Genomic DNA, 13,788 nt, shown 5'->3' with positions numbered 1-13,788 from the left:
CTGTATAAAAATGAAATGAGTATCTCACAGTTACAGGAGCTGCCGTGATTGGTTCATCCACATGTCACCATTTCTGGACTGTGGTTGGTCATGTCAGCTGTCACTCACCCTTTTTTTTTTGTCATAATTTATAATTTACTAAAGAAATGATCAGACAGACTCCACTTTGAACACAAATCAGTCTCATAAAATATACTTAAATGAGTGAAGAGGATTACCTTTGGTCAAATTAAACACAAAGTACATATGCAATAAATGTTTTACTAAAGTTCTATAGAATAATGGAATAATAATAGATAATGGCACGATTTCTCAGCTGTACTGCAGCCAGTCACCAGGGGGAGATGGATACATTTTGCCTTCACTCTTGAGGGGCTGTCACTGTGTCCATTACTATGTATCCTCATTGACTAAAGCCTATTTTTCCACACAGACAGATCCGCTGTAGTTGTGGTTAATTAATGACACACATAGGCCAGTGCATGATATTGTTACACAGATGTTCTCTCAAGTTTACCATTCTACTGTCAGTAAATTAGCATATCGGATTAGTTCAACTGTCACCCCTCGTTCATCCTCTGCTTCAGTCTTTTGTCCAAACACAGGATGTGTTTGAATAATCCTTTTGCTTAAGGTTTTGAAGGTTCCTCAGTCAGTCATCTTATGAACCGCTTTATCCTCAAAGGGGTCGTAGGGGTGCTGGAGCCTATCCCAGCTACCCATGGGTGATGACGGGGTACACCCTGGACATGTCGCCAGTTCATCGCAGGGCTGATGGGAAGGTTCCTAAAATGACCTGAAGTACGTGTCAACCATGACAAAAGCTGAAGGCAAAACACATGACTTTATGTTCTTCCTTGAGTGTTTCCTTTAGCAGAAGCTGTGTCCTTACCAAAGGAGAAGACAAAAAGTTGTCCCACAGTTCACAAGCAACATCAGCCTCAACAACGCAAAAACAAATGATCGACATGACAAACAGGACACACATTTTGTATGTTGTCTAATGCCACAGTGGTATATGCAGATATGGTTAGCACTTTAAACAACAGGTGAATAAGAATGTGATGAATGGAATAAAATGTGATGTCAGTGTTCGAAACTGATGGAGTAATCCATGCCTTGCTGGTTTTATAAAGCACACACTTCAACAGGAAGACAAATGCGGCCAGTGGAGTAGAGCATAAGTATATTTGTGGGCTATAGTATAATTTTTGCAGATCATGTTTTTCATTCAATGTGAAATTTTGTTACATGTGAAGTAGCAGATTTGTGGACCTAGTCTGTAGTTTTATGGTATGGTATTATCTTGCATAGATGTAGCCTATTTACATAAAATCAGGATTCATACAGACAAATGTTAGTGGATGTGTAGGGTGAGTAACTTAAAGCATATAGTCCTTTATATTTCTACTGATATAATGCGTCTCACCAGGTTGTCGTTGTTTATAACTTGCATGAAGCAAGTACCCAAGACACTTTTGGTCGTCCAACTTTTTTGGATATTACATTTTACAGCACTTTAACTATGGTTGACTTGTGACATTGTGGTGTCTTTTCTTAAACCATGAATTCTGCTTTCCTTGATGTTGATGGAAAATGTCATGTGGTTAAGTGAAGTGGGTTGGAAAAGTAGATGGGTCAAATTACTTGTCAGATGAGCCCATGGTCTCATTTGGCTCTACTGGGGCTGCCTATTTGTTTATAGTATGGACTTGGTCTCCTTTAGTATTCTTTTTTTCCCCCTCATTTGCTGTTGTACCTTTCAGTGGCGACTCAGTGGCGTTTCGTCAGTGCTGCCAGAGTGAATTCTACTTTGTGACTCTTGTAGGAGTTTAATAACATTGGCTGGTGTGTAGTGACTGCTCAGTCCTGCCTTCAATAACAAAACTAGCACTAGCTTCACTGAACGATGTGCGATGTATCTAGTGGTTGTCCAGTAGTGTGAGATGTTTAAAGGCAACTATAATGAGTGACTAAGAAAAAGCCAACGGTTGATTCTGCTAATATCAATAATCCATCTGCTTTTCCCTCTGTGTAAAAATAATGCATCCAAGCATTTTGCTTGAAAAGTGACTTTGACAATTAGTTGAGTATTAATATAATTTCACACATCAAAGATAATTAAACATCTTTATCATTTTATCTCTAATTTTGACTGATCTTCATAGTAATAGTGTTTGAGAATTTAATTTTCTTTTCATGTATTTGAACAAATACTAAAATTACTCAAGTTCATGTTGTTGTTGTTTTTTTTTTCCGGGAAATAAATGTTTAAAGAGTCCTGCACCTCTAAAACTCTCAATAAGAGCTGATAAAAAAAATAGTCCAGCTGCAGGATAAATATAGTAGAAAAACACACATACATGCTCATGCATAGATTTGGTGTGAAAGATGGTGAAAGGATGAGGTTACCATGGTTATAGATCCAGGTGGTAACACTGTCCACCAGCCTGTATATTCTGAAGAGAGTTAAAATTATCATTGCGAGTGTATTTGTTCTTCTCTGTTCTGGTTTTTCTTCCCACTTTCAGGCCTTTCTGTTGCCTATGCACATGCTGTGGCTTATTAACATTTTTAGGTTGGCTTTTCACATTGTGTAAACAATTTATGTGTTCAAGAAACTGCTGACTTCCTCTGTTATCGTAAGGTTTCATTTCTCTCTTCTCACCCCAGTTCCCTGTCTGTCTTGTAGGATGTTGCAGTTTGTGTTTGTGCCGCCATTAGCCACGACTCCAACAGATGAATACTGTCACAAGAAGGGGTGTAACAGTGGACCGAGTCATTTCAGTTCAGTTCGGGGGCCTTCAATACAATACGGATGTGTACCGAACAATTACATGTAGCCTATGTGAAGAACGCAAACACTCACCTTAAGTTTCCACATGAACCTTAAAGCGGAACGCACACAGTATGAGCAGGGTGAACGCAGCAGTACCCATGTGCAATATTTAGTATCCTAGATGGACGTCTAAGTGGTCCACGCACCATCCACATACAGAAGGTGAACCAGCATGGCAGCTCAGAGCAGCGTCACAGGTACAAAGCCGGAGTTGGAAGACCCTCTGTCTTCTCTTAGGTCTCCGATTTGGGAACATTTGGGATTCCCTGTCAGTTATGTCAAGGGAGAGAGACAAACCGACAAAACAAGCGGTGTGCTGGCATTGTTTTGTGAAGATCGGTTATTGGTCACATTTTTTTAAAAATGAAATTGGTCTCCTTCACTGTACAGAAAATGTATCGAAAGTGTATCAAACAAAAGATCCCTGTACTGAAAACGTACCAAAATGAAACTTTTCTGTACCGTTCAGGGTTCTCGCTAGTGTCATTGAACATCGGGGCCCCACAGGGACAGCATCGGTTGATGAGATTTGACCCACGACGCTGTCTTTCAACCAGCGTAGCAGTGTTTTTTTGTGTGTATTCTGCCCCTGCTTGTGTGTATAGCGGCTAGCTCAGCAGATAGATAACAGGTTTCTCAAGAAAAGCCGGACGCCGAAAACTTCTCTCCAAAGATTTTACTGGAGACTTCAGTGTAAAACTGCAACATACAAACAAAACATGTCTCAGTTAGGTTCTTTGTTACAGCACATTAACACAGCATTATACATTCAAATGAATGAGAAAAGATTGCTAGCTTGATGCTAACATAAATGGGAAAATCCATAGACATGCTAACGATTAGCATGTTCAGATCGACTTAAGGTTTATGTCTTTTAATCTAACAACAAAAATTTACATCAGAGACAGGTTTTACTGTTCATTACCACAACAACTGAACATAAAATGCTCACAGGCAAATGTTCTTTCTGTCGATACATACAGAATGACACAAACGTGTCTGCTACTTCCTTCCATGTCTGAACTGACTACAGTAACACCCAAAGGACAAAACACATGCCAGTGACACTTATTCCGACCACCAGAGGGCCCCCTTTGCTTGCTTTTAACAACAGAACATCACTGTGTGTGTGTGTGTGTGTGTGTGTGTGTGCGTGTGTGTGTGATTGTCCAGCGTAATGATAACGAGATTTGAATTTGAAAAAATATATTCCTTTGTCTTGGCGCAAAGCGCTGCAGACAGGAAATGATAACAGTAGAATCAACACCCCTTTGTGTGCCTTGGTATTGTCTGACGCCCGCCCACCAACATCACTTGCCTCATGCTCACTGGCTGACAACAAGACTTTAATCAATTTATCTGATTTAAACGGGCCAATCGCCCGTGGAAAATGATGTCTAAAATTTAGCCTGTGTGTGGTGTGAGTGCCGCTCCAATTATCCCAAATTTTGTGCAAGTGAATATTTTTCTACGATCCTGTCTGCGTCGAAGCGTGGGAGCAACGCCAAATGCAAGGGTAACATCGCATCATTTTTTGGCTTCATTCCTCAAAATTTTCCCCTCAAAATGCAGGAAATAATGTTTCAGAGAGTTATAAATTTCTAAATTTTCCGGGGGCATCCTCCCCCGGAGCCCCCTACAAAACTTGCGCATGTGGCGCGCGCCCCTACACTGTGAAAAAATCCTAGTGAGAACCCTGCACTATGTTTCCAAAAAGGCCTGAGTGACATTTTGGTTTGTTCTGTAAACAAGTGGACTGTGTTTGTGATGGAGTCATTTACGAAGTTGTTCACTTTGAGGGAAGTGATTCAGGTGCATAAGCGTAGACAGACTAATGGATGAGAGACAATTAGGATCTGACTGGGGTTGGACACGTTTGAACAAACATCTGGGATCAAAGTCATACACTGCTTTAACTAACATCAGCTAACTGGGGAAAACTAATTGAATTTGAATCCCATTTAGAATATACTTCAATTCTACTGAAGTACCAAATGAGACTAAACATTGTGTAACACATAGAATACCAGCACAGTTAATATTTGGCAAACAGAGAAAAAGGGGCCTCTGTCTTTCCACTGTGGGTCAAGAGAACATGTGTTAGCATCCTCCCATGGAGCAAACAAAGGAATTAGTGTTGATTATTTGAGTATTTGTCAATGTACCTTACTAAAACATATTATCCTATTTGTCAACTTTTCCCAGATGCCATATATCACAACTCTTTTAACAAACATTGATATTATTTCCACTGATATGTGAGAATTGGTGAATATGTCATTAAAAAAATGGGTAAATACATTGCATGATGTCAGACATCCTCAAAGTGAAATACCCACACTATCCTATTTTTACGTCTGCTTGTGAGTGTCCATGGTCGGTCTGTGGTTCAGCTGTGACTGAGCTCATCCACAGGGTGAACTCACATGTTCGTGTAAACACAGTAGCTTGTCTGCTTCACAGATATTGCTGCAGAGTTTCTAACCTCCACAGTGTTGCTTCCTTTGCTCTTCTTGCGCCCTCTGTGGCATCCTCACACCTTCAGCTGTAAACTCAGCCTCATCAGTCACACTAATAACCTTGAATGTGATTCAATGCTGTGTCAAACTAACTTATGTCTAACCCCCCTCCTCCTCCTCCTCTTCCTCCTTGACCCTCTGCCTCTCTCCTCTCTGCCCCCACCCCACCCCCGTCCTCTTTCTCACTTTCTTGCTCCTCCTCTACCTCCTCCGTTCCCTCTCTGTTACCCCTTTCACACAGATGCTCCCAGCCGCGCAGCTTGACAGGAGTGATGGGATGTGTCAACTAGGTATTAACACCTATCCCAACATCTTACACTGCGAGCAGGGGGACAGGCTGGGTGGGAGATCTGGGAGGGTTGGGCTCAGATTTGGGTCAAATTGGAAGGGTAAAAATACACATTTTGATTCACATGACAAGGGCTGGCTGATATGGCTAAAAAAAAACTGTATCTCGATATCCTGAAGAGAAATGGTGAGACTAGTGTAACCTTGGCCATTGTACACATTAACTTAAAAGCTTTATTCTGAAACTAACCATTTAATTATCAGTTACAGCATGTTGTCATTCTCTGTATTCATTAAGGGTGGGGTCTGAGATTTTAGAAAAACGGTTCGAGCAGCTACATTTTGAAAATACTCAGTTCAAAAGCCCAAACCCCTTTCTTCAGACGTCCCTCCGAAGCCACGCCTCAAGGGTAGTGGCACGCGCAATGTTTGTTGCCGAGGGTTCACAAGCGCTATACAGCAACAATTGCCCAGCTGAGGCTCTGCTCTGGACCCGGGTTGGGCTCTGACGCTGTCTACGGTCCGGTCCGGTCCGGCCAAACCGTCTCCGACACCGGCTGGGGCTCCGTCCCCTGCTTTGCTCCTGTATGCCTCAGGCTCCTGTCCCGACCTATGGGACTAATGGTACATTTCCTACTGGTTTATGTTAGTGACTAAACAGTTTGCCGGTGAACTTTCCATCCTAATTTAACTAATATATCCAGGTTCTGGCTACACTTCCTGTACAAGCGCTTCACCCTCTGGGAACGCGAAGAGGGGTACACACAGAGGGGGGGAGGGGTGAATGGCAGTTGAGTTTGATAGACGTATCACCGTTCAATTATTTCGAGTGGGCGCTCAAAATAATTGGATGGTGTTTTTTCAGTCCTGCCAGTTCCACAGGTGACTGATTCTTTTAAATTTTTGTGTTGCAGCATTTAATTAATTAGCTGTAATCAGGGTGTGAAGGGGATTTTAAGGAATATAATAAAAAATGCTCCAGAAAAACATCTCAGACCCCACCTTTAACAGTAAGTTTGTCTTCTGACTAGTGCATTTTTGGCCCCTTTGTCCCCTTGAAGAACCTTGGTTCTTCCTGCCACTGTTCCTAGTGGTATAGATATGAGTCAGGGTTTGATTAACATGCTGCTGTCATCCGATGTTGATGTTTATTAAGGACAAACTGGAGGGCTGACCACAAACATCCCAGGGAAACTGGATAATGTGATATGCCAAACAAGAAATCAGATTTACAAGACTAGATATTAAATGCATGCATGTGTCCCCGTTTTATTCTCAGATGTCTCACTTAATTAAACTGCACTAAGTGATGTTTGAGGTGGTGAAATGAATTAGTTGAAATGTTGCTAGTTTGATTATGAGGTTTTCCTGGCATCTGTGGCACAACACTGTACTTGGATGAGCATTGCCCCCGAAAAGTGACCCAGGGGCTTGTTTCTGGGTTAAATTGTGCACACCTTTCATCGCACATAGTGAACTAACAATGGGTCAGCGAAAGCAGAGGCTTAACAAACGCAAAATCCGTTTCTGGGCTCATTGCGTTTGCTAAACCATTGTTAGCTCACTATTTGCAACTATATGTGAGCGAACGAACGCAAACGCCTCCGCTTCCACTGTTTCCGTTCATCTATCAGAATTGTGGTTAGAATGAAGAATTAGTATAGGCTAGACCCCAGACCTCCTCCATTACCCTCACCTGTCTGGATGGAACCTCCTCCTTTACCCTCACCTGTCTGGATGGAACCTCCTCCTTTACCCTCACCTGTCTGGATGGAACCTCCTCCTTTACCCTCACCTGTCTGGATGTACCCCTCAGCAGTCTGCTTGTGCCTCCACCCTGCTGCCTCCTTACAGACTGGCCCTACATCATCAAATGAACGTCAGTCAGTCCTGGTCTCATCCACAGTCTGTCCGTCCATGGGAGTGGATTTCTCCTACACTGCGGTTCTCCTCGAGGTTTCTCTGTTTCCCACTGGGTTTTTTGGAGTTTTTCCTTACGGAGAAGGAAGGTCTAAGGACAGGGGGTGCCAGGACATTCATCCATTCGCTTCACTAACTGTTTACTTACTGATTACTTGACTGTTTGCTTGTTTTCATAGTGTTTTTTTTTTTTAATCAATGAAACAGTTTTTGTAAAGCCCTGTGAGGTGACTTTGTTGTGATACTGGGCTCTATACATGAAACTGAATTGAATTATTTACACACATATCGTGCATCCAGCTGGACGTCTAAGGATGACCTAAGTTATTCCACACCGGTGACTTTATTAACAGAAGCCTAAACGGTTACTGTTGGCCGTAACCACGCCGAACAACAGGACAAACAGATTGTATAGAAAAACTGAACTCTACTCTGTTCCCTCATCCACTCACTCATACCTCATTATACATAGTGTTGGGCAAGCTACTTGGAAAATGTAGTGAGCTAAGCTACCAGTAACTCTGCCATAAATGAAGCTTCACAGAAGCTACGTTACACAAAAGTTACACAAACACCGCAGAAAAAGCTTACTACACGTGAAGCTACTTTAAGTTGCATCAGCTTAACGTGGCGATAAACATAAAAAAACTACATGTTTAAATCACCAAATTCATGCAAAGTCAATTCCATTGGGTTATCAATATGCCAAAGTAACTGTAATTAAAGACCAAAGACTGGTGGCTAAATTCCTGACATCTGCAGACCAGGATGTAGTTAACAATGCTTACTATGGTCTGATTGGAGTTCAAAGTCACGTGGAAGTGGAGGGCAGTAAACAGAGTACTTTGAATGGCTGTACAGGCAGGGGACTGACTAAAAACCAGGCGTTTCACCCAGGGGTGGGGCTCTACGTCCTGTGTCACACACATCATGGACATCGTGGACAGTGCACTTTTAAGTGCACTGATTGGTTTTGATGTGTGGAAGAGAATGATTTATTTAAGGTGAAATATGAACAAGGATGTACTGTCAACTTCAGATTTAAGAATTGTATTTAAGTAAATGTAAAAAAAAAAAAATAACTGTAACCCTATGTTTGCCTCATGCTGAATACATTTACATTCATGCAGCTGTTTGTGTGTCCAGTAAAACCTACAAACTGCTCCTGATCGAGTCAGGATCATTTTATAATAGTGAACAAACACTACTGATGGATTTTTGGGTAAACTAAACAGAGTAGTCTTACATGTCACTGTTTCTAAAACAGGGCATTTTTTCTGGACTACTTAAAAAAAAAAAAATCAAAAATTTAGTGTGTACCCACTTCTCTAGGGACCACTACATCACTGACAAACTGGTTCCTTTAGTGCTTGTGTCACAGCCATGAACCAGAGAAACGGAGAGGGGAACTGGCTGGAATGCTCTTTACTGTGGGTTTGGTGACTTTCACCCTAACCCAGTGTTTTTCAGCCTTGGGGTCGGGACCCCATGTGGGGTTGCCTGGAGTTCAAATGGGGTCGTCTGAAATTTCTAGTGATTGATAAAAAACAAAGATAAAAACTTACCAATAAAAAATATATGGTCAGTTGACAGAGACAATCACAATCCATAACAGACATGACAAACTGTGAAGCTGAAACTGCAGCACTGTGGTTCTGTTTCTGTGTCAAATGTTCATTGTGGTCAGTTTCAGATGCTGCAGCTCTTTCATAATTCATAGTTTCAGTTCTTGTTTGTTCAGTTTTAATTGTCCTCCTTGTAAATCACAGCTGGACTGACTGTACATATCCGGACCAAGGAAGATAAAATCCTCAATTTGTGCAGTAATCTACACCTGGATTTACTGCCTCCGTCCACAATAATAGGCATTATATAGACTAAATGTTGTCTAAAATTAATATGCATTTGCAACATAGTTTAGCAAACTATTACATGATCAAAAACAAATTAGTTTTAGCAAAAAAAAAAAAAAGAAAGTCTCAGTTTTCAATGTCTGGGGTCACCAGAAATTTGTGATGTTAAAATGGGGTCACGAGTCAAAAAAGGTTTGGAACCACTGCCCTAACCCCTAAACCCTAACCCTGTGAAAAGAGCCTTTGTGGTGATCAACAAGCATCAGATGTTCTGCAGAACACCAGTTCCCTCTGCACTGAAGTGAACACCATCATCTGACAGGTGCTCCAGGGTGATATTGGGTGCACGCTGCAGGTCTCATTTCCACTTCCCCCATGGAAACTCAGCCCTGCATGATGCACCTGGTCCGCTCCATCCCATGTCTGCTCACTGATACCGCCAGCAGCGACGCAGCAGGATGTCGCAGAACATCAGTAAGGAAATGGGGAAAAGCTCCATCACGGCCCGGATCTTGCTACGCGGTCCATAAGCACGGGCACGGCCCTTCCAAGAATGTGACGTTCCAGTAAACCACACCCACTCTGGGCGAAACACCTGGTTTTAGTGAGTCCTGTGCAGACTGTGTGTGCCCCCCGTTCCAACCAATCTTGAGTGCTTGTGTTGTGGATTGTATAATAAAATTTTTCTAGACTACAAACTGCTTCTCCGCCGTGTTCAGTCATATAAAAATAGCTTAAGTCGTCGTTACCATACTACTGGATCAATAAGAGTTAAGCTACTGAAATGTTATTTGATTCAAAAAATAGTGACGTTACTGCCAAGCTACTGAGAATTGTAGTTAGTTACTAGCTTCGCTACAAGCGACGCTACTGCCCAACACTGATGCGCGCGCACACACACACAGACACACACCGGTTCACTGGCTCCGCCCCGATGCTGCTCTCATTCATTCATTCATTCATTCATTCATTCATCTGTCAAAGCCACACACACACTGTCCTCTGCTGTACTATGTCCTGAAGTCTATATCTATCCATAAATCGATGCAGAGAATAAAATTCAGTGAGCAGATCAATCCTCACACGGTAAATTTGTTTTTGTCGGTGCAAAATGTCCAGAGGAAAAATCTGATATCATCAAAGACACTGTCAAACTTCTGTTAAAAAAAACTTTAAAAAATCTTCTTTTTCAAATGTAAATAATATTTCAAAGGAAATCCATGACAGAAATAAAGTGAAATGAAGCTACAAGAATATATCCTCAATCAAAACCAAAATCAACCCTGGAACGGAACTGGGCAAGTGCAGACTTTTAACCAGCGAGCCCAGAAACAGAATAGCACAAAATGTGTTCAATGGACGCGTTTTGTGTTGGGCTTAATGATTTAACGAACGAGCACAGAAACGAGCCCTAGATCCACAAACCCGAATTTGTCTCAGGAATTAAATTTCAGTATTGTGTTGTTTTTCTTTTCATTGTTGACTGAGTTTAGGAAAAGTGGTGAAAGTTACAGCATGTGTCTGCATACACTTACCCGTTAACAACATAGAGGAAAGAGTTGCACTATTTTTCAGTTAAATTGAGGCCATTTAAAACGCTTACATTTTAGGAAATACTACTTATGCATGATATAAAAAATGTCATTTCTTATATCTTCTACAAAACACTATCAAGTATTGTTTTGGTTCCGACCAGCCCTATGTGATGTTAGGGCATTTATTGGCTACTGCTAGACAGCACCAGATGATCAGGAGGTTACACTGTACTAATGTGGATACTGGATGAATACTGCAGCCCACATTTAATAACAAATCTACAATCATTATATGTATATGAAATCAGCACAACCATCTACATCATTTTTTATCTTTAAAAGCTTTTTTCAAAACAACTTCATTTTTGGCAGGTTCACTATTAACATAGTAGTTCCTATGCTTTTCCCTTTGGAAACTTTTGGGTATTATTTAAGTCAGATTGATAAACCTTTTTATGGTCCATTGCTTGTTTCCCTCTGGTTATATTTGTCCTAGTTGCAGGGTCAACATGCTCTAGAACACAGCTGTGGATCACTGACAATCTGGTAGTATAATACTGTGACCAAGGAGCTGTATGGTGATGGCTTTTTTTTTTTTTATAAATCTAATTGAAAATAAGAATGGTGTACTTTTTCATCCAATCTAAACAGGATATTTAGAGTTTAGAGACTGCAAAAATGAAATACCATGCCACAAATGAAGTATTGCATGCTGATATTTTTTTTAAACACCGAGGTCACGCTCACCAGCAAAGAAATGGCACATCATATTCTTATTGTCATTTGAAGAATTTCTGTCCATCCACAGTAAAAACCATATAGAATGTAACATTTTGAAATGGCGGTTTGTTGCTTAAGCCTCAAAGTAATAATGACTGTGGGTGTAAAGGTGTGTTTCTCAACATAGCAGTCTTTTTGGTATGAAGTGTCCCCTTGGAGTGTCCAGTCCCTTTATGTCCACTTTCTCCACTCTGACATTGTTAACACTGAAATTGTTATTACACATGTGCCATGTTCTAATTCACACTAGGTGTTCTAAATATCTTTTTCCTACATCCAGTATTTTCTCTGTTGTTGCTGAGTAGAAGCCATGAGCCCACTTAGTTTCTGTCCAGTTACAATTTGTAAAGTTTATTAAAACAGGTTGTGTCTTTGATGGAGTTGCACTGCAGTCTCGAAAGCTGAAATTGCATTATTGTATTTGGGGGTTAATTTAACTTAATTATGGGTATCCTACACTGTCTTAATTGACTTTTCCACCCAATTTCCCTTTACACATTTGAAAAAACAGGTCTTGAGTAGGGATATAACGATTACCGGTATAACAATAAACCACAGTAAAATTCCTGACGGTTAGTATTAGCGTTTAAATTCTAATTATCGCGATAACTGTGTTTGATTACCGCACTTTAGAAAGACAGAGAGAGAGAGAGAGAGAGAGAACCAGTCTAAGTGCACAGAGAGAGAGAGAGAGAGAGAGAGACTATGTATTTATCTATCTATGAAAAAGAAACTAAAACGACTCAAACTTGATCTGGAAAATGATCAAACAATGGCCATAAGGTTCCATCTTTAATGCACATTTGTATGTTTGATGTTTACAGGTTAATATTTGAATGTTTCTGCTACAGAAATTACATTGTGCTGTTATTTTATTTGTTTGTTTTTTTCAAAATACGTGGTTAAATTATTTCAGTGTGTGTATTAGTACTTTTTGAACATTTTGAGTATATTTCAACAATATCACAATAATAATGATTACTGTAACAATTTTAGTCACAATAACTGTGATATGAAATTTTCATATTGTCATATCCCTAGGCTTGAGTTATAAAATAAGATATCCTTTATTTTTTCACACAGAGGGATTTAGGCTGGTCAGTAGAATATGTTACAAAGAAAATACAATACAGTAGTGAGTTAAGGAACGATAACCGTAAGTGTCTAAAACAGACTGAAACAACTTCACGCCTGCAGAATATTTAATTGTATTTCTGTGTAAATGTGTTTCATTTTTGCCACTCTTCACTTGTTTCTTGTGCGTATACTTACTGCTGTTTACAACAGGAGAGAGCACGTCAAGCCGTAATTCCATAAATGAGTGTTTTTAGACGACCAGTTCTCAGTGCCACTCTGTTATAAAACTGGAAATGAACCACATTCACAGGAGATGCTTTTATTCTTAACGTAGATTAAAAGAAAAAAAAATACCATTCTAAGTTGGTGACTGCAGGTGCACATGAGAGAAAATCCAACTTCATAAAGACCTGCATGAATTATTACAGAGTGTTCTTTTATTTGTTTTGATAAGTAGCTGACTGTTTTGTTCTATTGAGAACTTGACAACTTCTTACATGGGATTCTAATTCCAAGATACGTTATGAGTGATAGTTTGTTGTAGCTTGAACGAGACTGAAGGTTCTGAATGCTCTTCCAGTGTCTGCCAAAAGCTAAAGGTATCCAGTTCTACATAGCTTAAGATCCTGTTTAATTATTAAATATTGTCACAATAACAGAAATTGGAGGATACCACACCACTCCAGCCAGGGCAAATAGATCCTCCTCCTCGGCCTCTCCCTGTTTCCTTTACCTCTACTGTTATCACTCTTCCCATCATTTTCTTTTTTTTCCTCTTGAACATGTCCTTATTTCACACTTTCTTAAGTCCTTACATAATGTTTCCCTCTCTACGCCTTCTCCCTCCTCTGTCTCCTGCTGTCTGCCAGATAATGGCATCTATTGTAAACTCAAGTGTAGATGCTGCTCTCCCCAGAGGATATTATTTTATCTCTTACATGTTGGTTAATCTTAAACCTTCTTCTCATACCAGCCAG

The 13,788-nt window shown here is 40.4% G+C and overlaps 1 protein-coding gene across 6 annotated transcripts in view; it reads left to right on the top strand.

Moving 5' to 3' along the window:
- The window catches only part of slc23a2 (solute carrier family 23 member 2), a 71,108-nt gene that overhangs the window by 16,918 nt on the left and 40,402 nt on the right, over positions 1 to 13,788 (top strand). For 4 of the 6 annotated variants that reach the window (XR_003936256.1, XM_030143275.1, XM_030143273.1 and 1 more), the window contains one exon: positions 5,600 to 5,648. The exons of the other annotated variants lie outside the window; for them this stretch is intronic. Coding sequence is in view for 3 of the 4 variants with exons in the window: in XM_030143275.1 (XP_029999135.1) it covers positions 5,600 to 5,648 (49 nt within the window). In the remaining variant the exon portion in view is untranslated. The remainder of the gene's footprint in view (positions 1 to 5,599; positions 5,649 to 13,788) is intronic. 6 annotated transcript variants of the gene reach the window in all.

This window comes from Sphaeramia orbicularis, chromosome 9, assembly GCF_902148855.1.
Source record: "Sphaeramia orbicularis chromosome 9, fSphaOr1.1, whole genome shotgun sequence".
NCBI classification, from domain to species: Eukaryota; Metazoa; Chordata; class Actinopteri; order Kurtiformes; family Apogonidae; genus Sphaeramia; species Sphaeramia orbicularis.
Note: the sequence above shows the minus strand (reverse complement) of the source record. Positions and strands in the feature narration are given on the sequence as shown.